We start from the raw sequence: 25,159 nt of genomic DNA, 5'->3' as shown, positions 1-25,159 counted from the left end.
TCAACGTGTCCCAACGGAAATACAAATCAGAAGAGATTACGAGTTATAACAGCACATAAAATCACTGTCGGGCTTTCTTACCATTATTCACCATTGGCTGACTGTCTAAAGGATAATAGGCCCATGCCAAACTGCATGGAAGATCTCCTAGAAGTTCTCCATGCTAAAACATTGCTAATGGCTCTTACTCACTGTAAATCATCCAGAGGCTTATAGTTGCATAAGAAGTAAATCATGGTCTGAATAAACAGTAGTGTCTGTTGCGAGAGTGCAAGGCTTTCTGTTCTTGGGTTAGAAAAGAGAGGGAAACAGATAAATTGCAGACTGAGAGTGAAAGAGATGGAGCACTGTATTTAGTAGTTTGACTTGCTGTTCTAACTTGCAAAAATAGGGAAGGTGCAGCTTATGTAGTTACGTAATGGATTTGTTCTAGTCAATTATGGACAAGACGCACCCCATTCCAGCCAAAAGAGAGTGAATGTTAGAGGCGTAGGTCGATCAGTTATTAGAAGTAAAGCATGGGTTGAGGAGAGGGTGGGAAAGAGAGAAACATAAAGCTCGGTCAAAATGCAGAGTGACATTCTTTGTGTGATGTTTGCATGCTAAGTGTCTCGGTTAGAAATTCATTACTTCAGACAGCTTATAGGAATGCAAAATATGCCAATATACCAATATACTGCATCCAGAAATCACATCAATTTACTACAGTTTTCCCCTTAGCCTAAATATACTCAGCAATGCCATGTTTTTTGTCTGAAGTTTGGTGTCCGCTGCTTTAGCACTGGACTAGCTCATTTTTTTAAAAAGAAATATACATTGCATTAGTTAAAACCACTTAGCAGCTGTCTTTAAGTATGAGTTTTGTCCATTTGTACAGATAACAGTATGACACACAGTTTGAGGTACATTTGTGATGCTAACTCTAGGCTATATGCTTCATTTACGTGTTAACTACATAGCTCCAGCACAAAATTAAAGAAGCAAACGTGCTGTGACTGATGGACTACATTCGGGGCAGTTTTTGGTCAAAAATCACCTTTAGCTCAGGTCTTTGTTGAGTATATTGTGACGTTGCAGCTTAATAAGTTGGCTCAACTGAAAATGTTTCCTTGGTTTATCCCATATTTTTAAATCAGGCCAGTGTAGGTATTTACTTTAGGCAGGATTAGAAGTGGTTCAACTTCACTGAGATCACTGAAATGTTTTAGATGAGATGAACTGAGGATGCATTTTATTAAATGCTCTTCAAAGCATGTAAAAAGCGCTCTACTTCACAGTGTATGGTTCTTGCACATGTCTAGACGGGCAGTAGTCTAAAAGCTATTAAATGCCCCTAGGCAGATATTGTGCTTGGATCAGACTTTATGACTCAAATTCATGCAGTGTGACTTTGCATTAAAGTTATGATTGTGTGTGTGTGTGTGTGTGTGTGTGTGTGTGTAGTGGTGGGAATTGAGTTGCTGTAGGTCATAATGTTATGAAGATACTTGAACCACAATATGATTCTATTGTGATATGTAAAGATTTGTGATACGCTAACTAAATTATACCACAGCTATTTCCGAACTCACAGTGTGATTGGCTGAGAGGCATTCTGTATTCTCCTGATAATGGCACTCCAACCAAATCTTTTTTAAGTATTACTCTACCTTATTCATCAGAAGCAAGAAAAAGAGAACTTAAGGAACAGCCTCAACAAAGTAGTAAGTTTACAATTATAGGTAAGAAGCTTGCTGAAATGAACTTTGAGTTATCCAAATCTCTTAATGAAAATTTGTCTCTCGTCTTTGTTAGCATCTGAATAGTAACCATATTAACTATATTAATCACCAGCCTGCACCTAAATGTACTCAAATGGAGCGAGGATTGTCACGTGTACAATTCTCATGTATTATTGCATAATTGTGATATATTGTGATTTATTACTTTTGGCTGCAAATTATCTCTCCAAAATAATACATTTTTTGGGTTACTTTTTAATTTATTTATATATTTATATATATACTATATTTACAGATTTAGCAGATGTTTTTACTTGTGAGGGAGACATTCAAAACAAGCTTATTTAAAAAAAAATGTTTTATCTAGAGCAGTTCACAATGGCAGAAGAATGTAATATGAATCTTAGTGGTATATTATTGTGCCGTTTCCCTTTAATGCCTGAATCGGAAATTGAACCCTGGGCTCCTGTGTGAAAAGAGAGTTATCCACTACACTGTACAACCATTCCTGACAATAGCTCCATGATCTTGTATTGAGACAGAAATGCATTTTGGTGACATATTAATCTTACAATGGGCATAATACATGTTAAAAATATCAATAACTAAATAATGAAATATCAGTACTTGGGCCTCTGTGTATTGAAAAATTGTGATATTATACTGCATTGATTTCTTTACCCACCCCTAGTGCACATGTATATGCATTTGTAAGTGTATGATCTTGTTTACACCACACATTAACATATGTTTCATGTCTGGATTGTATCTGGAGGTACTTTGGCTGGACTCCATTTACACTTTTCAGTAAATTGCATCCCCAGTGTGACCAGTTGAAGTCCAGTTTCAGTTTCCCACATAAAAAAGCACATCAACACGTATGTTATTTTGGCCTCACCTTCATTTACTTTTCTTCCCTTTTAATACACAAATCTTGTCTGGGATGCTTTCACCAGCCCAGAGTGGAAGAAGACACTCCAGTCTCACGTGTCTTCCATTTTGCGTCTCCTTCTTTAGCCTCTCATCTGCTGGTCAGCACTTGGCAGATGAATACCTGCTTGTGTAATTGTGTGCAGGTATAGAAAACACATTCCATTTACACCAATGTTAAATGTGGTCCAGATCCATCTCTGACCACCTCCAAATGTGGTTTCAGTGAAACAGTGTTAATCTGATTGTAATCCAATCACAGTGTGTCCTGTTTTGTCTGGTTTTTAATGCCATCATGAAAGTATGCAATCATCATCTAAACGTCAACATTATCTGATCATCACCAGCGCATGTTGATGCAAGGTCTAAATGGCCTCTGTGTTTTTGTGCAGTCTGTCTCTGAGCTCTGTCTTGTAGACTAGCTGCTGCTGTTTTTCTGCAGTACGTATGATTGGATTTGGGTGAGAGGGTTGGTGATGACACACTGGTCAGGAGTTCATAGCACTCGTCCTTCTCCATGATGGTCAACAACACCGGCAGCACAAGCACTCCAATACAGAGGCTGATTCTCATCTGTTTACTCATTGTGCTGCCAATGCAGCCACAGAAAGCATTGCTAACATGCAGCATATGTGCTTTTGAACTGTTCAGTTTATTCAGTTAAATGTAATATTTGGAATATTGATACAGAGGATTAGGCCTGTCATAATTATTACATAATTGCCTAATCACAGTTATTTGGGATGATTGCAATTGTTTGAGATGGTGAATAATTTTCCACATTTGTTAGATTTCTGCAACAATGTGGATTGGGTGCTTTGGGTTGAGGCAAATAGATGTAAATAAAAGAAAGCAGTAACATTCATTGAGACATCATGGAGCTTATGAAACAAGATAGTTCTGATTTCTAACTTGGTGCTGTATCGCACTTAGAGGGTAGCGCTAAATAACATTAGCGTATTTGTTAGCTGTGTAGCTAAATCTAACTTTTTAAATCTAACTAGCAGAATGAGAGTTAATATACAGGGTGATTCAAAATGATTAATCCGATTTCAAAATGATTTATTTAGTTTGTAAATCATTACAGAACAATGCAGTAAATTGTAAATGGTTCAAGTGAGCATGAAGTTTATTATGTAATTTTATAAGTGCTCAATATGACCTCCAGCTGTACGGACAACATCAACGCCATAGTCAAATTCATCCCATACTTGATTGAGTGTGTAGGGTGTCACTGTACTCACGGCTCTTTCAATGCGATATCGGAGATCATCTAGTGTTGTGGAATCAACGACGAATGCTCTGAGCTGTTGGAGGTTCACTGCAGACGAAAATCATGTTGAACAGTTATGGCGGATTCACTCTTATTGAAGTGGAAAACGCTTTCTGCTCAGGGGTCGCCATCTGCTCGCAGACTGAAGGGAGCCATCTTCCAGTGACAGTCAGAGACTCTCTTTCAATTGGTATGTGATTGGTTCCTAGGCGCCTCACGATTGTAAAAATATGGCGCTTTGAATTTGGATGAATCTTTTTGAAACACTCTGTATAATAAATTTTTGCTTATATTTTGACTCTCATGTAGATTTGCTTAACTCTAGCCATGATTGTGTGTAACTGTAGACATTTGTGTGAGTATGGGCATACGCACAACAGTGCAGTGTATCAGTTGAACAATACAACCAGTAGTAGCTACTAATCAAACATGGCTAAGAAGCAAGATGGCTAATCAGCCAGTTTGGCCAGTTTAGGCTCATACTTTAATGGTTGCATTCAATAAACAAGACAAGACAAATCGTAAATGGCAATTATTTATATGACAATAATTTGTCAGCTAAAATGTCATGATCATGACAGTCTGACAGATGATATGCACAAAACTACAAACAATGTATTTACTCTTAATACTCTTAAGGTGCTGAAACATCTTCACATTGGCTTCTACTGTAAGTGTATATGGAGTGGACAGGTTTTCTAAGTATGTACAGTACAGATGCAGCAGATAAAGTTTAGGTTGAAAAACACTGGAGTTTTCCTTTAGTGCCTGGACTCTACTCTGATAATATTCTCCACAGGCTATATTAAGCTGTAACAATGCTTGTAAGGGTTTTTCGCAGTCAATAGGGGTGAAATGTGAGCCATGCAGACATTCAGCATTCCTTTGTGTGTCTGCCTCAACAGTATTATTCCTGCTCTGTTACGGCAGGGCAAACCGGGTTAAACTGGTTTAACAAGTAATCCTGCATCCGAGTATTTTGGGCCTGCAGTGTCACATTCTCCTTAATTCAGACTGGCCTGGTTCTTAGAGAAAGTTAAAATTCCCCTAAACCACTTTTAACCGAATACTGAAACCTTGAGTATTGGCCGATACTGATGTTGATCCAATTTTTTTTCTAAGTAACGATTTGCTTTACTCTGCAGCTAACTGTTAATAGTTACTTTAGCACATATGAAAAACAGACATTGGATGTATTTGATAGGTTCTATAAGCTCATGCTGACCTGCAGCCTTTTTGATCAGATTCTGATAGAGTAAGACAGCAGAACTTCATCACATTCCGAACCTGTCTTTGCCTTTAAGCAAGCTTTTTGGGCAGCAGCTATGATGGTGGAACAGCTTAACAAACAGGAATGTCCAGAAATGAACAGAATACAATTCAGCTAACAAGACAGGCTGTGAAATGCTTCACAAACCGAATGGATTAAACCTAAACAAATTCAGGTTATTCTGGCAAGTATTGAAAAAAACTGAGCTGAACCTTATATTGCATCTGTGACACAAAAGGGTCCTACTTGTTTTGGCGAAATGAGTTCAAATATTAAAGTATATTTGATACAGTGTTTGCTATATATTGTTCGTTGTTTTGCACAACTTTTGTACAAACAGAACACTCAGAACAGGTGATTGGATTGGCTGCGACCGAATCACAGCTGTGTTATTCGCAATAACCCACTCCCTCTTGTGTACTATTGTTTAAATGTACCATGCTCAAACTTGTCAAACACTAGACTGTCCCTACCCTGACTGGTATCATGTGACGTTACCATGTGGGTTGGATATTATAACATAACTTACTGTACTATACTGTACTGTTGATTTGTGAGTTGAACATGATTAATTCTCTTTTTTCTCTCTGATATATGATCCAGAATTTTCCAATACTGGCCCAATAACGTTTCTCAGTATATGATCAGTATATGATCTCTAATCAGGTATAATTGAGTTGTATTTATTACCTAGCTCTATTAGTGATACAGCGGTCAGTCTTAGAAAGCCTCTCTCCTGTTCAGTGCCACCTTTGTCTGTGCGTTGCTTTGTTGCGTCTGTGTGAAGGGAATTTTCTCTCTTAACGTCATGCTGAGTCATACTCCAATCACTGCTAAGAATAGATTGTATTTTTCTTCTTTTGTGTTTGCTGACAGGACTAAAGACAGCATGTATCACGCACTCACGTATGCCACCATTCTGGAAATGCAGGCTATGATGACCTTTGACCCTGAGGACATCTTGGCAGCAGGAAATACCATGAAAGATGCTCAGGCTGTGTGTCAGCGGTAATTGTGCTCTCTCTATATCATACAATGAGAACCACAATGAATTCCATGCTTGATTGTATGATGACATTAGAACTGTAAGTCTCTGAGCTCAGAACAATTCAATTCAACTATGACTTTTTAAGAGATAATTTATCATCTTAAATGTCAATATCATTTAATTACATTTCTGAATATATTAGTACAATTCTGAATTAATTAATTAATTATTATTTTTTGTAGAACTTCACGGAGTGCATGATTTTTTTAGAATTTAATGTCTGAAAATAGCCTGAGAAATTTATTTCAGTCAGAATTGAGCACATACTCTATTCAGCATTATTCCCAAATTAATGAAGCAGTTGAATTGCCACCTTTAGACCGATGCATCATGATACACTGGGGCATTTTTGCACCCCTTATGCATATTGTTTTATTGCTATTGCTGTGGCTTTGTAATGATAATTATGTAGAAGTTGGGGCACAGTACAGGACAGACATTCCCACTGTAAAACATCTGTTTTTATCAAGTTGATTGAGCAAAAGCTTTGAAGTCAAAGCAGTTTTACATTTTGATTTTCTTCAACCTCTATAAAGATGTCTTTCTACCAAAAGAAGAACTTATCATTTTGAGTTGAGTAGCTATGTGCCTTTTTTGGTCATATTATTAAATTAGCTGATATTAGATCTTTTTTAAAGACCATCAGGTAATTCCTTATGATAACAGAATAGGACATACCACATCATCCCAAAACATAACATACAATGAACCATTTTTTTTTGCAAAAGTCTGCTAAAAGGCTAAAAAATATAAACAGATATAAGACACATATAAAAAAAAATCTCACAGCCTGTCCTTATCACATTAAAGGCTCTACTTAGCACATAGAGTGCACTTTATACAGGCATATTAAGTTGTATTGTATGTTTTATTTTTTACCAATATGTTATACATAGCAAATAAATAGATATTATGCACTAAAAGTTGCAGAAAAATCCCATATTTAAGTTTGGAGTCTATGTTAGCTTATTTTCAGTTCAGTTCAGAAAATCCATAAAATATGATTTAACTGGGGTGTTTAGAGTTTTGCATATGGATGTATATATATATATGTGTGTGTGTGTGTGTGTGTGTGTGTGTATGAACTGTGGGTCATTTTGCATAAGAGCATCTGCCAAATGCTGTTGATGTAACGTAAATAGTAAACATAACATGAGACAAGTTGGTGCAACTCAGAGAGTTCTAACTGGTTGTATTTCATAATATGATAATAAACTTCATTGTGTTAGCTCAGCTTTTTTGTTTTTCTTTCATTTTTTTATGGCACACATGCACACGTGTGCATAATTCTATAGTAAGAGTATAGACTGAGACAGGGCTTTGCATAATTACAAAATGAGTGCAGACGGAGTCAGGGCCATGGGCTGAAATTAGCTCTGCCTCTTTGACATGCAGTGCAAGTAGAGGGCCAGAAGAGACTTGTTTCAGTTCAAAGAGCTCCTGCTGCTTTCAGTGTCCTCAGCAGTGTGCCATGTTTGAGTTTATGATGTAATCCCTCAGTGCTGCTGTTGATTGGGTATCACCAGGGTTTCATCACATCTTAGGGGCTAGAGGAATTTCAGAACCACCTGACACACTAAGTGCTGGAGTGTGTGTGAAAGAATGCTGGATGAGCACCTCTTACACACATACATATGCAGTATCTCTGGCCAGAATGCTGTTTACAGCTGACACACACACACACACACTAAAGCTCCACCCTCTCACGCTCTCACAGACATACAGCTGCACCTCAGCTTTCTATTCATCATCCGTGCTGTTAACCTCTGCCACGTATGCATTACTGTAAACCAGTTCTGTTACAGCAATACTGACGACAAGTCTCTGGGTCCCTCCCAGTCACACAGTGCTTAAAGAGTGCTGAGTTTGTGTGGTATCAGGGTTGTGTAGCAGGCCTGGAGGCGCATTCACAACAGCTTTCCAAAATATTAAGACTTTAAAAGGACATTTAAGGGCTCATATCCTGCATTTTTCTTGTATTTCATTTTTCCCCCTGATGTCAGCTCTTAAAGGGAAATTCTATTGATTCTTCTCATTTTCAGCATAACCACACATTTAAGATTTAACAAAGATTTAACATATAACAAATTCAGAGTTCTATAGAAACTTACTGAATCAGAATTGTTCACAGTGGTGGTAAAAGGAACCAGATGTCTGAAGTGTTTAATGCCTCTAAAAGCTCCCTCATAGAAAGTTATTGCATGAAATGTTTTTGCAAATACATTGCCTGATGACCGAGACAAAGATTTACAATAGTTTTGAGATAAAAAAAAGTTTGGTCTAAAATTTTTAATCCTTTCATGTTGGAGATGTACATGCATTATTTTTGCAGATTTAACCCTACTTTGCTATTGTTAACATTACATATAAAACTCCGAATACATGTGTAGGTTCACCAGTGACATCACGACCCCTGGTTCCTATCACCACCACTTTAAAGAAATTTGAGTCAGTAAGTTTCTCTACAATTAACCATTTCACATCAAACCACTGTTTCTGGCACTGTAATTAAACAGGCTGTTTTTGTTACTGTGTCTTTAAGACCTCTCTTTTGATTGGCTGCCCTGTATTGTGTCATATTCTAAAAGCAGTCTGGGCTGAAACACTTCTTGTAACTGCAGTGTGAGCGGGCAGGGCTGACCTGCTGTGGGCAGATATATGTAAATGTGTTGTTTTTTGTGCCAATGTAGGATTGGATCATTCTATTTAATATAAGCCCTAATGTATATAGTTATAAATGAGGAATTTAAATTAGGGCCTACAAACAGGCCTTAAGGTGTAAGGGGTTAATTCTTAAATGAAGAAAACAATTCTAATACAATTCTCGTATTCATAACATCATGTAACTTTCTCGGAGGAAGATTTTAGAACACGTGTCAAGCTCCAGTCCTTGTGGGCCAAAACATGGCAGACTTCAGCACACTGCCTCATTAAACACACCTGATTCAGCTGGTCAGCTAATTAGCAAGGCCTTCATGAACTGAATTCACAGAGTTAGAAGAAAGTAAACGCTAATTTCCACAGCACTTTGGCCTGGGAGGTCCCCAGTTTGACATGCCTGTTTTAGAGGCATTAAGTGTTTCAGATGGCTGGTTCCTTTCACCACCATTGTAGACAATTCTGACTCAATAAATTTGGTAATCACTCAGTAACCACTCTTAATGATGCTGTGAACAGTTGAATCATTTAGTCATACAGAAATTTGGGAGAAAAAAAATTAAATTCCCTGAAGAACGAAGAACGAATGAAGAACATATTTATTTTTTATTCTTTCGAAGAGTTAAAATTTATCTTTGAAAATGTATTTTTTCTTAAAGAAGATGAATTTAAGGTGATTTAAAAAGACTATATTTCTTAAGACACTTTTGGGACTGTAGCCCCTGTGCTTGTTTGGTATTCTTTAATATCTCTTAACATCCGAAGTATTCATTTTACCGGTTCAACAACTGCCTGGAGCAACACTGCCACTCTGAATTTACTCAGATGCATCCAAGCGAACTATTTGCTACAGATCTGTGAGCACTGTTCAACTTTAGTTTGGAGTAATTTGCCTCAAGGCAATGTGAACGATCTTACATAACATACACTCAAATCATCTATCTGAAATATCCGAAATGAGTTTGAGATTCAAATCAACTGTGAGTTTGAGAGAGACATTATTATGCCTTCAGCATCCTTAAAGTCATAGCCACACTCCTTCCCAGAACTACGACATCAGCATTTTACAGTGTAAATTTAATAAAAACCAGATTGATTTTGAATTATACATGCATTAGAAGGCTCAAAGGCATATCCTCCTTAACGGAGCAGTTCAGCCAAAAGCACTAAAGTGACAAACGATTAAGAAAATCCAGAATGGATTAAGAAATATTACCTCATGTACCCAAATCCTTAGTACCAAAGTTAGCTTTTTGAGTAAATGGCTCGAAGGTGAAAGGTGAAATCAGGCCCTGGTTTTATTTTGTTGAGCATAAGGGGCGAAACCCACATGCAGCCTAATCCTAGATTAAAAACAGGTCCAGTGGCGATTCACTATTGGCACTGCAATTTAGACTATATCGACTAGGCTTAATCCATGCCTGGGAAACCGGCCGAAGATTGTCTTAAATTAACTTAGTTCGTATCTATCAATCAAATCTATCTGCGATGAAGATTAAAGTCCCCTCCTGAGTGAAAATGTGCGAGAAATGTGCTTGTATGTTTAATTAAAAGTAAAACTGTTCCCTAAGTAAGATCATACAGTACTGTGCAGAAGTCAGAGACCAGCCCTCCTTTATTGAATTTCCAGTCAAAATAGCCATTAAGTACATGTTCATTCATTTATCAGCATCAGGAAAAATGCTGAAAATATAATTTCACCACAAAATTTTCACAGAAGCCTCAATAACAATGTAATATTAATATTTTCAGTAGTTAGTGTGTCTTTACACCTTTATTATGGCTTCCATTTATTTCAGGAGACTCGCTTTCAGTTTTTCAAAGAAATCATTCTTTTAGACTCAAAGCATTGAACCTTTTCACAATGGAAAGATGTGGATTTTTTCAGACCTGAAGCCAGAGTTTTCTTCTGTCCCTCGAAGATAAAAGCTATTTATCTGATGGTGACAGTTTTGGTGTTTTACCAGGTCTTACACAGTTGTCAGAAGTCCCATTTTCTCTATATCTTTTATTATTTTTTGAACTCTAGTTTTGGAAACTCCTGTTTTGTCACTTATTTTCCTTTGATTTTCCGTGTCTGTATGCAAGTGGATTATCCTATATCTAATCTCATCAGAAATATCTAAACAAATGAATAACTTGTACTTAATAGCCATTCTGACTGGAAATGAAAATAAATGAATGAGTGACCTCTGATTTTGGCACAGTACTGTATTTATGTTTGATTGAAACTTTAACTGTTGTAGTAGGAAACACAAATTAAACTCAGATCATGTATAATGTCTATTGAATATAGAACCCAAATTAATTTAAATTTTTGTCTGCCTGTCTTGTCTTCGTAGATACCGCAAGAAGTCTTCCTTCAACAGCAAAAGCTTCACTGAAGGTAAGTGTCATTTATTCTTTGCAGCCTACAGATGAAATTTACACATCATTTCACAGAATGAAAGCTACAGGCTACAAATTAAGCCAGACTGTGGATGTGTTAGAAATACTCAAGCGAAGTTACACACGTTCTCCCGCACTCTTCTATTGTTCGAGGTTGATATTTATTGTTGCACGAGTGTGTGTGCTCTGAGCATGGACAATAATGTAAATTTAGACAAATGATCATCAACTGCAGAATTATTGCAGTATCGTCATAAGCCGTATCATTATAAATGATATCTTGATGATCCAAATTCATTTATGAAGTACCACATGTGAGCATTACAGAGTCTTATGCTATAGCTTACATTTTCCCTGGGCTTACCTGGGCTAGCTTCTAATATTACTAAATAATTTGTGATGGTGTGTATGTCCAGCACAGATGGCATGTAACATTGTTAACATCCAGCGATTCTCTATGTTCATTTTGTTGGAAACCAAAATACTGCGAAAAAAACACATTGGCAGTCTTCTTCTGGACAAGCTCCTCCAGTTTACTCTGTACTGGGGAGTAGGTCTCATGTACTGGACTTTCTTTTTTTAATTCGCATGTACCCCAAATTGACACAAGTCTGTGTTTTTAACTGAAAAAAAGCCTTAAATTTTGAGTTTGTTGAAGTAGTAAATCAACAAGTGAGAAAGCACAGGCTCTTGTTCTGTTAACTTAGCATTAGAAGTTTAATTAACTAATAAAATTAAGGCAGCCAAGTAACTGACTTTTTTTAAGTTAAAACAGCAATTTGTTTACAGTGCAGCATTTTTTGCCAGACTGAAAATCCACATTATATTCACTTATGAGTGATTTAAGTGGCTCTTAAGTGGCTTTCAAAGTACCATGTATGCATGTAGTTAATCAGTTGGTGATGTTCTGTTTGTTCAGCCTAGAATTGAATGCTGTCTTTTCTTTTATACAAGTTTGAACTAACCATAGATTAAAATGGGGAATGGTTAAATAAAGGCTGAGTAGTAATAATAATAATAATGGTAATAATAATAATAATAATAATAATAAAAATAATAATACAAAAAAAAATCGTGTGGCACATATAAGACAGCAAAAGACAGATTTGCGTAATATCGAAGCTTATTTATGTTATTCTAAATAGCGATATCTGACAGATGTAGGGCAATATTACAATATTTTATTGTTACTGTGATAAATTATGTCACAGTGCACTTTTCTGAGCATATTGTGGATATCATCAGTACTTAAAGAACCCTAACTACATGTTTCCTACAACGTAAGCATAATTTGGCCTGCTGAATTGTATTCAGTGCAGTGCTGTTTGTAAAATATTGCATAAAAATCACTGTATTTGTAGGTTTATCGTTATTATTATTCTGGTATTTTTATATGTGGCACTACACTTTCAATTTCATCTATTCCAACTTATAAAAATGTCTTAAAGTATCGTGAAATAAGGTTTTTACCATTGCCCTGCTAATATTCGATAAAATCAATTATCGGCTGAAGGCTAATGTGTTCTGTGGAGACTGCATGAACCATTGTGTGCTGATTTAGGCCTGTTGTACATTCTGCTTTTTGACTGTGTGTTCAGAGGAGCTGCATGCTGAAGTGTGCTATGCTGAGTGTCTCCTCCAGAGGGCAGCACTGACCTTCTTACAGGTTGGCTTCACTTTTCCTGATAGAATGTGTCCACTGATCATTGTAAATCCATTAAGCTTTTTTAGCAGTTGTGCCGCTGTTATATGTAATATGTACTTTGGTTTAAAAAGGCTCAATATCTGAGCTCCCTTATGTGTGATTCCTTGAAATACTATTTAGCGTGTTCTAGAGGATAATTCAGTGTTTAAAAACTTCTCTCTAAAATATGTGTAATGCAGGATGAAAACATGATCAGCTTCATCAAAGGTGGAATCAAAGTGAGGAACAGCTATCAGACATACAAGTAAGCTCTGCTGCTCGTATTTCACCGTTAATTCAGTCCATGGAGTGTTTTAACAGGGAAACATATTGCATATATGTAGTCGTTTAAGAGCCTCTGGTCAAATTACATGTTTTGTGGATTTTCTAAGTGACAATTATTTAACAGTTTAGTCCTTCACATTGAGTCATTAATTTTTTGGGGGGGTTTAACGTCATGTGGACTGCTTTGTTGTTGCCTTCACTTTACAATGCCAGAAAGTGATGCCTTAACATGTCTTGAAGTTGCTGCAAGAAAAATATCAGATTACTTAACTTGTTTCCAGACATTTTTTACTAGTATAAGTAACATTATCTTGTGAAATGGTCCTATTCTATTGGCAAATCATTTGGCTTTTTTCAAGCATTGTTTTTAGAAAAATGCAAAATTATTCCCCTTATGTCTTAAAACAAGCATTTTCAAGTAGATAAAAGTGACTTCAAATAAGTAAAAACATCTAGATATAGGTTGAATAATCTTAGAGTATTATTACAACAATGCCATAATGAGAAATATAAGACATGTTGACTAGATTTAAGACGTTTTTCAGTTGCCATAATATTATTTTTGCAGTAGACCAAAATTATACCAAAAAGAAAAGAACAGAGTCTAACAAACTGTAGTTGCTATGCTGACAGGTGCTGGATGTACTTGTAGAAGTAATTGCAGTTCTAAGTACTTAAGTCTGACCTGATACTTTTTACTGTACTCAAGTAATTCTTTGCTAGACTGTTTATAATTCTTGAATAAAACTAGGTTTAGGCTACTAGGTTCTAGGTTCACTGTTGTTTTTTCTGTGTTTATGTGATTGTATCTGTAAGTGTTTTTGTCTTGTTTTGCTTCCAGGGAGCTTCATACAGTGCTGAAATCCTCTGGTTATGTTCACGGTGATAATCATGGCCACTTTGAGGGGGGAGTGAAGCTAGGAGTGGGAGCATTTAATCTGGTGAGGATACATATTTACAAGTTTGAGGAGAACAGCAAATGTGTTGAGTACAGAAAAGACTTGCATTGCAATACAGATTTTGCATTCATTTTTTTTTCTTTTCTGGCAGATGCTATCATTGTTGCCCACCAGGACCCTCAGGCTGCTGGAGTTTGTGGGTTTCTCTGGAAACAAGGTGAGGGATTCAGTTTTGTAGTGGGGAGAAACAGTGACGTATTGTGAGGTGATGTGCGTGTGCGCGTCTGTGTTGACATGATTTTTACATTGTGTGTCAAATAATCTGGTGACCTGTTATTGTATGAATTTGTTGAAACACCCTGCATGTATGCATGTGTTGTAGGAGTTTGGTCTAGAGCAGCTCCAGGAAGGTTCTGCTGAGCGAACATTCAGATCCTTCCTGTGTAACATGCTGTTGCTCTGCTACCACACGTTCATGAGCTTCATACTGGGTGAGATGTCCTTTGAAACATAACACATATAAAATGTACAAATATCTAATGTTTCTAAATCTAACATCAGATGTTTCTCAATCTAATCCTTAGAATTAAGATGACATTAAGATGTTTAAAGGACCCATATAATTGAAATCGATATTTTTTACAATAAAAGACTTTGACGTAGTTTATAAACATTGTTAAAGTTTCAAAATGCACTGGTCACTCTCCAATCCATAAGGTCCTTGTATGAAAATTAAGCTGCCAAACAGCCTGTTTTGAACTGTGATGTCACAAAAACCAGCACATTTACATACAGTCGTATGCAAAAGTTGTGAAATGTAAAAATAAGTTACCACATCCTCTACAGAGAACACACTTTTGCACATTTTATTGTGCTGTTCATTTGCTGAACTTGGTAACATGGTAACATAATGGGAAAAAATAAAACATAAATGCGGCCTGTGCAAATGTTAAGGCACATTGTATATTTTATTTTTTTCACTGTATTGAACTTAAGTAATTACAAATGGTGCACAAGCTTTTTTTTTAGATAATGTCAAATTTAGGTGTGTTCCCTATAGAGGATGTATTAATATATTTTCACTCAGAAAATCAACAGAACATGCAATTTGACTGCAGGTGTTGAAACTTTTGCATATGACTATATATCCTCCTATTCAGCTTATAGCAGTTTGGCTCCACCCATTCACGTTAAAGTTATAAGGAATGTTTCAATCTGGAGTGATTTTTTAGTAAGGCACAGTGCAAGGCCAGTCAGAACAGAGGTCATTTACATATATCAGTCTTAAAGGCACAGTAACAAAAAAACACCTGTTTAATTCTAAAGGATGAGCAGGTTGGAAAATTGTACTGTAAGAATGAATTATGACTGGTTATGGTACACAAAACCACACAAACATTGTAAGTGGACCTCTGGGGAAAAATACATTTGTAAGAAAACTGGTTATGGGCCCTTTAAGCTTGTCATATCTCTGGCATTATATGAACAGTTCCTAATGGTTCATAACAGTATCAACAGGTTTAAGGTGATACTTTGTTTTTGTGTGTGCATGGATGGTTCAGGTACGGGGGAAGGAGACGTGGAGGACGCAGAGAAACTGCTGCAGCCATATCTTAAGCGCTACCCTAAGGTGTGGTAAACTAACTCTGTATAGCTTTGTTTAAAGTGCTCACATTCACAATGTTAAATGTTTCATATACAGATAAGTACAGTACGTAAAATGTTAAGCACTTACAAAACGTGTAAAGACCTGCTTTGTTGTTGTCATTTTTAATTCATTTTTATTTCCGCTAAATTGTAAGTACACCTTTATTCCTGAAAGCAAAATTCTTTATATATTAAAGTAAAAAAACCCAGCCAATGTACCGCCACTGTTTTTACAAAGCTTTGTATAAATATCTGATATGGTAACTTTACAGGAGAGAGAAAAACATTATTATATCAAGAAGTATTTTTCTAGTATTTTATTATTCACACAATAAAATGTTCACATAATGTAAAAAAGCTGCCAATTTCAAATAGAAAAAAAACACAAATAAAATTAAAATTGGAAAAGTTAGTTACTGAATTACAATAGTGATGATCTGCGGACAGAGACAGATCTTGGTCATGTGAGGCCCACGAGTCTCTGGAAGCCCCCTGCACGCCAACAATAATGCATAAAAAAGTAAATATTTCAATTCCCTTTGTTCTCAATTAGCCTTATTAATGTGCAGTCGTATTGTGTCTACAGTACAGGTTTGTGCAGGATTTGAAGATTTATGGGTAAAATTTACGTAAAGAATTCTTTTTCTTTCAAGTCAAATTGAGTCATAACGCAAAAACAGAAGTAGTCCTACTCACATGGAAGGCTAAATACTAACCTCCCATATGAATGACAACAACAATATGAGGCAATAAATATTGAAAACAGAAAATTAGCCTCTTAACAGATAAGATTTCTTCTTTCATTTCATTTATTTAGTCATTTATACATATTCAAGGGCTATTCATTTGTCCAACGTTGGTATTTGAGCCACCATGATCCTTTGTTGTCTGAGGCCCTGTAAGGTCCCTGGCAGTCAGTAATCCATTCCTGTCTGTGAGGGTGATGGAGTCCATTGTTCACAATCATAGCACAACCCGAGACATTAGACAAACAAAGTTCTCCAAGAGAAACACTATTGCGGTGGTTTACAAAGCCAATTCTGGGAACCCCATATACTGTTCATTTTTGGTGTAACATGCCTGATTCAGCCTATGAGTGTCTTGATGATTATTTCATATATTACATCAGGTGTGACAGAGCTTAGAAAGCACAAAACATTACAGAGCATGACATCTTCAGGAATGCAGTTGAGCAGCACTGGACTATCTATCTATCGAAAACTGTGTCTATGAATTTAAGGGGACCGAAACACATACAACACTTGCTCCAACTCTGAACTGGCAAAACTAATGTTTCAAAATGACACACTGTACCTACAGAGGCTGATACACTCATGTATTGTCATGTTATCCATAGTTTTAGTTCAGATTTTCTTCATCAGACTGTACTGATTTGCCTGTTGCATTTGTAGGGATCCATCTTTTTGTTCTTCGCTGGCCGAATAGAGGAAATCAAAGGCAACTTGGATGCTGTGAGTGACCACCAGTCCACTCCATGTTGTATTTACGTGTGCCTACACAGTGCTTCTTCAGACATAATGACTGTGTCTTTCTGTCTGTGCTTGTGTATGTGTATTTCAGGCTATTAAGCGTTTTGAGGAGTGCTGTGAAGCACAGCAGGAATGGAAGCAGTTCCATCACATGTGTTACTGGGAGCTAATGTGGTGTTTTACCTATAAACAGCACTGGAAGATGGCGTACTTCTACGCAGACCTGCTCAGCAAAGAGAACGCCTGGTCTAAGGTGAGATTTCATTTCACACTCTGAGGAAGCAGTTTTACACAGGACTTCAGTATGAAACAATGAAGTTATAATACTGATCGAGTTGAACATTGAAGGTTTTACATAAATAGTTTATTCTACATGGGTGCTGGGGCAATGAAAAATAAAAATAAACTTCAAAATTTGTGTTTATGTGATTATGGCATGTTTCTCTCTCTTACTCAATTACCACACAACCTATTGTCCAATCATCAACAATCAAGTCTTCCACACAGATCCAGCCTCTATGGCCAATCTGAAATTTGCCCATGAATTCCGAAATACAGCCAACAGTTAAAAACATTGTGAAAAAAATCTGTGAGGTTAGCAACGGAAAGTGAGCAATTTCTTGACTCAGTGATGTTCCCAGTGGGGCAACAGTGACCGTTGCCCAAGGATTGTGATGTAAACTGGCCGGCAGCAGTGTTTCGAGCAAGCTCTTGCGTTATCTGTCCAGTACCCATACTATGTATGTGGTGCTTGAAGCACATAGGTATTTCTGTTAATATGGGGCTAGATAGTGCTGTAAATAGTCAGTATAAATAGTATGTAACATAGTGTTGTGAAAATATTTTCTAAATGAATACAACATAACTTTACAGGACCTGGAAACAGGTTTTTAACTTAATGTAGTACATTTTTAAATACCAGCTGGCTGAATGTCTTGTGTTTTATGGATATAGTTAACATCCCAACACCATATATATACAGTACTGTGTAAAAGTCAGAGACAATCCTTCATTTATTTTTCTATTTATTAAATTTGCTGTCAGACTGCCTGTTAAGGAGATATTTATTTATATAAAGGAGAAATATATTTATAATCCACTTGCATATGGAAGTGGAAAGTCAAAGAAAAATAAGTAGAAAAAACAGAAGTTCCAAAACTGGAGCCCAAAAATCATTAAAAGACATTGAGAAATTGGGACTCCCAAAAACTGAGAAACAGTACTTAATGCTTTTATCTTTGAGAGATACAGAGTACAAGAAAATGTGCATATATATATATATATGTGTGTGTGTGTGTGTGTGTGTGTGTGTGTGTATGTATATAAAATTTGATGTTAGAATGTTAACTGACCTTGGGTGCATGACCTAGAAACATTTCACCATCAGTGAATATTAAACAATATTAAAACAAACCTAAGTGCATCATATTGTAAGATAAGCATGTAGGTTCACAGCATCAAATTGTTATTCTATATGTTATAGAATTAATGAGAACAAGGGCATCTCTTAGCATTGTATGCTTTTGTTTAAAGTGCAGCTTTTGTAACACACGCACAAAACCATTTTCCTGCAGGCCACGTACGCATATATGAAAGCTGCCTACCTCAGCATGCTGAGTCGGGAGGAATGCCAGACGTTTGGGGAGAGCGAGGTAGCATTGTTCAGGTAATGACAAACTAAAGAGCCAACAAACACATTACATGCTTGGTAAATGAGAAGAAAGCAGTTGATATGAAACGAAATACTTATAAAGGCAAGTGTCCAGTCATTCAGTATCTTTGTATCTCATGTTTATAGCTTAACCGTAATGTAAGCCTATTATCGCCCCTCGAGCGGTTCAGTAAGTGGTTCACAAAAACTACATTAGTGACCTTTGCTGTGTTTCTCCAGGCAAGTGCCTGGGCTGAAGCAGAAAATTGCTGGGAAGTCACTACCCACTGAGAAGTTTGCTATCCGCAAGGCTCGACGATACAATGTAGAAAACCCTATTCCTCTCCCTGCTCCTCCACTGGTCAGTAACTGTGCGTAGTGTGTTCTGGGTTTATGAGTGTAGTAATATCATTATATATGCCGTACATATTATTTATTAATTATCACATTATACTCTGCTGTCTTAATATAATGAGAAATATTTTATACATCTTGCTTAGATATAACATAATGAGTCATGTAATGAATAACATAATGAGTAATGTTCTGCATATCTGCTCAGATATAATATAATATAATGAGTAATATAATGAGTAACAGTTTGCATATCTGCTCAGTCATACTGTGTAAATGCTTTACAATGTGGTGAAACCTCACTCTTAGTGTGTGCATGTTTGTGTTTGACCTGAGGGAAGTCCCTTGAGAATGAAAATATTGACACATTAAACAGAGCTGTAGAGCAGCACCTGTGCTTTTTACAGTATTTTTCACTCACATATGTGCATTTGTCCTGCAGGAGATGATGTACATCTGGAACGGCTACACAGTTATTGGGAAGCACAGAGACTTGACAGAGGGAATGCTAAAGACACTGGACGAGGCTCAGCAAAAACTCGAACACTATCCAAGTACTTTCTCACTTGAACCAAACACAGGACTACACAACAAACCACTTGACACAGCATACAAAGCTCTATTTGCTAGCAATGCAGAATGCTCAGTATAGCCTTAGCCATTTCATTTAGCAATGTGTCCTCCTACACTTAGTCCACTACAGACAGAAATATATACTACTGTACACTGTTTACTTTTACAGTACATTTAGTCAGCTACTTACAGCCTTCAAAAACTTTATGAAACAGTAAATATTGTCTGTTTATGGCATTTTTCATTACCCCACCTGGGCACGATTGGCATAGATGGTGTAGAACAGAACAGAGCAGAATACTGTTATTGTCATATTGGCAAAATACACCATACACCCAAAAGTATCCAGACACCCATTTGTGACTTCAGCTAATTTAATGCACCCATTGCAGAGAATTCACTTGCGCACCAAATTGTATAATCTCCATGAGAAAGCACCATTCCCAATGCCGCGTGTCAGTCAGAGGGGTATAAAGCTCTCTGGAGTGATGGAGCACTGGCGAATATCCTTGGGAGGAGTTGGAGTGGTGCTTGTGATCCAGAACTAATCATCTAATACCAGTACCTAAACTCACTAATGCTCTCGTGGCTTGTTGCAGTCAAATCCTTACAACAATGTTTTATCATCTAGTTTAAAGTCTTTCCAGAAGAGTAGAGGCTGTTACTGCAACTCCTCATTAATTTACTTGATTTTAGAAGAAGCACTGAATAGGTGGATATATAATGTGTGCTACATGCATTTTTGCAACAAGACTGTTCTTCATTGTTGTTTCCTTTGGGTTCTCTTTTAGGGACGGAGTTCTCCATAGATGACCAGTGTGTGGTGAGCTTGCTGAAGGGTCTGTGTCTTAAACACCTAGGCCATCAGGAGGAGGCTGAACACTACTTCACTCTGGTCCTCTGCAAGTGAGTTGTTCTGCCCCTTTACCAACTCTTTAGTCTCAGTCTTAATTGTTGATAACAAAAGCATGGTGTGATAGGATATTAGTCGTTTCTCATCTATAGGTCAGTGAAATGATCAGTGAAAAATATGCAGATTTGAAACTTTCACTTGACATTGTGCGAAAAGAAAAATTTATAACCTCAACTTTTGCCACTTCTTTTTGTTTATTGGCACTGAATTAAAAGGAAGTGCAGTCACAATTGAAACGAAGTCAGAAATGCAGACACTAACCTGTCAGTACAGCTGAAATCAAATCCTGTTGTAGGCTGACTAGTGCGATGACTAGTTTGAAGTTTAGGAACACGGAAGTACATTTTCTTCTGCTCATAAAAGGAGGTTATGCTGGTCCCTGGGAGCTCCCTGGGGTGGAATTCCCCAGATCTTCTATGTAAATGAAATAAAACAAAGACAAATATACATGTTTCCAGGTTGGAGAACACTGGAAATGGAGTCCAGTGAGGACCTCTTATGCCTGTACCAGGAAATTACTATTGAGAACATTTTGTCTTATCTTTCTCTCTCTCTTTTACCTTCCAGTGAGACGCAGATTAAGTTTGACCACTACCTTGTGCCTAACGCTCTGCTGGAGCATGGTTTGTTGTGTCTGGAGCAGGGCAGGAGAGAGGAGGCCATCAAGTTACTGGAGATGGCTAAGTAAGACTCGATTCCATTACACCTTCCATAATACATCATTGGCAATACACAATGAGCTGCCAGTTTATTAGGTGATAATTTTTTAATAAGCCGTGGCAATGAATCAATATATTGAGGTCATGAGTTAAGATTCTTGTAGACCCAAATTAATATATTGAGACCACATGGCCATGAGAAACTTAACTTGTGGCTTCAATATAATAGTTCACGCCCATGCTTAATTAAAAAATAATCACCATGTCACCTTAAAGCCTCCATAATTAGGTACACTACTACCTGCACACAAATTGTACACCCCAGAAGTCATATGCCAAGTGACTGTGGTCTGCAATATAAATCAGATACAAGAAATCAGATACAACTGCAGATGTATGGCGTGTCATGTGGTAGGGGGGAAGTGTCTGTGGTATGTGTGTCAGTAGAAACTGTGTTTCTAGCATAACTTGAGCTTGTTTAGTTGAGTGTTGGAATAGGCAAAAAAATTAACTTAGTCACTTTGAACATTTTGCACTAGGCATGCTGGTTCATTTTCCAAACAGCTGTCATCCTGGTCTGTTCAAACGTTACCATTTCAATAGTTGACCAAAAAAAAAAGAAAAATACTATGAGTGATCGGCAGTTTTTAATGGACAAAACAGAGGGGTCAAAAGAGAATGGGCAGAATTATGCAAGCAAACAACGAAGAACAAGAAAGCAGACTGGTCACAGTAGCTTCAAAACTAGAACACTAAGAGATAAAAGACCTAAAACCTGCCTGGTTGGACAATTCCAGGTTCCTTTTGTATCATGCCAATTGAAGGATCAGGATTTGGCTCAACCAACAAGCGTCCATATAGCCATCCTGTTTAGTATTAGCAGTCAGGTAAGTGGTGTGGGGAATGTTTTCTTGGCACATCATGTCACTATTCATTTTAAGCAATTATTTGCCTGTAAATGATTCTAATTCTGATATATGCTTGCTTAGATTTTACAGACCTCTAATTATATGCAGATATTTGGCAGAAAAAAGATTGCAAAGCAGCATGTTCTTGTGCTAAATTTTGAACAATCTACCTGAGCTACAAACTGAGCTACGAAAACAGATCAGAATCTACCCAGATGCCTAGTTTTGATCACTGGCAGTGACAGTTCATAGAAAATGGCATATGAGAGATGCTTGAAAGAGACTAAGGGGCATATCAGCGATGCAGTTTTAAATGTTGATTTTTTAAAATTTTTCAGTTATGGTATTGAAATTGTTACATTCCTGTAGATATGTGTGCATAATAAACTGGCAGCTCAATGTATCGGTTAACCCATTTTATATTGAGTACAGATTGCACACACCATGACACATGCCACAGAAACTTCCTCCTTACCACATGACACGTCATACAGCTGCAGTTCATGAAAACATTATAGAGTGGAACATCTGACAGTACAATTGTAGTACATAGTTTGTGCACACCATTCTGGTCTAAGTCCTGTTCCTCTGCTCCACAGGCAGAACTATAAGAACTACTCCATGGAGTCACGGACGCATTTCCGGATCCAGGCGGCGCTACACAAAGCACGAGCCACAGAGCAGAACGGAGAGAACTCACTCTCAAGCCCCTAACAGCCAGTGACACAGCAGGGGTCAGAGAGGTCACAGGGTCAACACACGCCATGCTCATGCCTTCAGAGCGAGGAGGGGCCTCAGGAGGGCAGAAAACCAAACAAACACCACCAGAACTGTCAGAGGAGCTGGACTAAGTTTCTGACGCTAAATGAGAGAATCCTTGTTCCATCAGATACACGTTCACCCCCATACATGGAACCACAGGTGCATGCACAGATGTGAGGAGAAGACCATAGAACTAATATAACCCAATATATTGTTCTGATACAAAATACTTGTACTCTAAGCTTATAATAATGTTTCACACATGTCAGCTGAGGGTATCTGTAAGTCTGTTTTCATCTCAGTTATGCCCTCTGACCCTCTACACTATGGCCAACTTGTGACAGCAGCAAACTGGCCATGATCTTTGAAAAATGGTGTTTTCTTTTGAAATAGGTTTAACCGTTATGCTCAAACTGTTCTTTTTGGAGGGAAAGTGAAACAGGTCAAAAGTAAAGTTATGTGCCAGAGGTCAGGCAATAAAAGTGCATAAGGAAATCGCATTGGAAATATTGGTTAAATAATGTAACATTGATTCTACTGTGTTCCCCTGATAGAAGGTGTGCATAGCCATTTTTTTTTACCACTTCAAAAATCTCCCGCTTTTCTGAGGCCCAGTGGCAGCCTTACCCCTCTCCTCTCTGTGTAAGCTGTGATGCCGTCACAAACTTATTAACTATGTAAATTTAAAACTGGGAGTATGTGGGTTTATTTAGTTCCTTCTTTTTAGTATTTATTTTCTGTGGCGTCGGCTTTGTGAAATTGTCCCATTTTAAGTGGACAGCTGAATGTGTCTTTTAGAAAGGCAGTCTCCTTCATGTGGACTTGATCCAGATAGTACTTGAGCTCAAACAAACAAGTCTTTCAGATCGAAGCAGAGCAGCCATGGCTGTCTGCTCCAGCCATGGTGAGAGATGCATTGACTACCACTATAGCCTTATACTAAAATAAAGAGAGATAAAAAGGACTTGAAATTTGTTTTTTTTTTGTTTTTTTTTTTCAATTTATGAATGTTAGTTTTTGGGCCTTTGGCCTGTAAGGGCCTTGATCACATGAACACCATAGCAATACTACAAACCTCTCAAATGCAGTCTCTATACATATAATATTAATGTTAAATCCCAAAGGTGTGCTTACATTACTGCTTTATTGAATAATTATTATTTCCCTATGTACTTTATGTCCTAGAGCAATGCTAGCTCTTTATAGCCTGCTATCACCATTCCACCAAAGTCAAAGCTGAGCCAAAATAATAATCAAATCTTAGTGTTGTAGCACTGAAAATACCTGGTAACATTTTGACTATCTTGCAATTCAGAAGTTGCTGTATCTGGTTAAGATGCAGAGCTTTAGGATAAAATACTTAGGTTTGATATGAAGGACTTCAATGGCTGTACATTCAACCTGCTGAAACTGATTCTTTTCACAAAGGTGGTGGAACATAAATTTGATTAAAAATTAATGAACTGTATAAAGTCTGAGGTTTTGAATAATAATGTCTTCCCTGTTCTAAAATGTTTTCCATTGGGCTACAAAGCTCAGAAACCTTTCTGTGGTGTGTGGCTACTGTACAGGGTTGGGTTTCCCGAAAGCATCTTAGGACACAGATGATTTTTAAATGGTAGACCGAGCATCACATTAAACACTCTCTCTACCATTAACGCCAAGATACCTTTAGGAAACTGGGCCATGATCAGCATTCCTGAGAATACTGAATGTTTGTTTTGTAATTTAAGATTAAATGACATCATTACCTTCCTCCACATCTCTTTGTCATTGCTGTCAACAGGGAGCTTGTGTATTAGGGGCCTACTGTTTATCAGTATAGTGGGCCAAGTGTCTTCATACAAGACATAAATACAGACATAGTAGCCTATTCAGAGCACAATTGACATCAGTTTTTGTGAGAGTTAAAAACTGGCAAGTGTTGAGTGTGCCTTTACAGCGTTAAGACTGTTATAATGGACAATCTTGCATGCAAAATAATATTTCACCGAGAAAACACGTAGTTAAACTGGCCTTCTGTGTTAAAGTTTTAAGGCTTTAAAC

General features: G+C 37.2%; 1 protein-coding gene across 2 annotated transcripts in view; it reads left to right on the top strand.

The window, feature by feature from the left end:
• Nucleotides 1–24,833, top strand: part of ttc39a (tetratricopeptide repeat domain 39A) — a 39,578-nt gene extending 14,745 nt beyond the window's left edge. For both annotated transcript variants that reach the window (XM_036579206.1, XM_036579207.1), the window contains 16 exons: nucleotides 6,071–6,202; nucleotides 11,243–11,286; nucleotides 12,887–12,954; nucleotides 13,173–13,237; nucleotides 14,099–14,198; nucleotides 14,308–14,373; nucleotides 14,539–14,647; nucleotides 15,719–15,786; nucleotides 17,216–17,275; nucleotides 17,385–17,546; nucleotides 18,868–18,959; nucleotides 19,185–19,305; nucleotides 19,741–19,852; nucleotides 20,663–20,777; nucleotides 21,352–21,468; nucleotides 22,951–24,833. In XM_036579206.1, the coding sequence (XP_036435099.1) occupies nucleotides 6,071–6,202; nucleotides 11,243–11,286; nucleotides 12,887–12,954; nucleotides 13,173–13,237; nucleotides 14,099–14,198; nucleotides 14,308–14,373; nucleotides 14,539–14,647; nucleotides 15,719–15,786; nucleotides 17,216–17,275; nucleotides 17,385–17,546; nucleotides 18,868–18,959; nucleotides 19,185–19,305; nucleotides 19,741–19,852; nucleotides 20,663–20,777; nucleotides 21,352–21,468; nucleotides 22,951–23,065 (1,546 nt within the window). In that variant the 3' untranslated portion in view covers nucleotides 23,066–24,833. The remainder of the gene's footprint in view (nucleotides 1–6,070; nucleotides 6,203–11,242; nucleotides 11,287–12,886; nucleotides 12,955–13,172; nucleotides 13,238–14,098; nucleotides 14,199–14,307; nucleotides 14,374–14,538; nucleotides 14,648–15,718; nucleotides 15,787–17,215; nucleotides 17,276–17,384; nucleotides 17,547–18,867; nucleotides 18,960–19,184; nucleotides 19,306–19,740; nucleotides 19,853–20,662; nucleotides 20,778–21,351; nucleotides 21,469–22,950) is intronic.
• Nucleotides 24,834–25,159: the final 326 nt, after the last annotated feature.

This window comes from Colossoma macropomum, unplaced genomic scaffold (genome assembly GCF_904425465.1).
Source record: "Colossoma macropomum unplaced genomic scaffold, Colossoma_macropomum, whole genome shotgun sequence".
Classification (NCBI taxonomy): Eukaryota; Metazoa; Chordata; class Actinopteri; order Characiformes; family Serrasalmidae; genus Colossoma; species Colossoma macropomum.
Note: the sequence above shows the minus strand (reverse complement) of the source record. Positions and strands in the feature narration are given on the sequence as shown.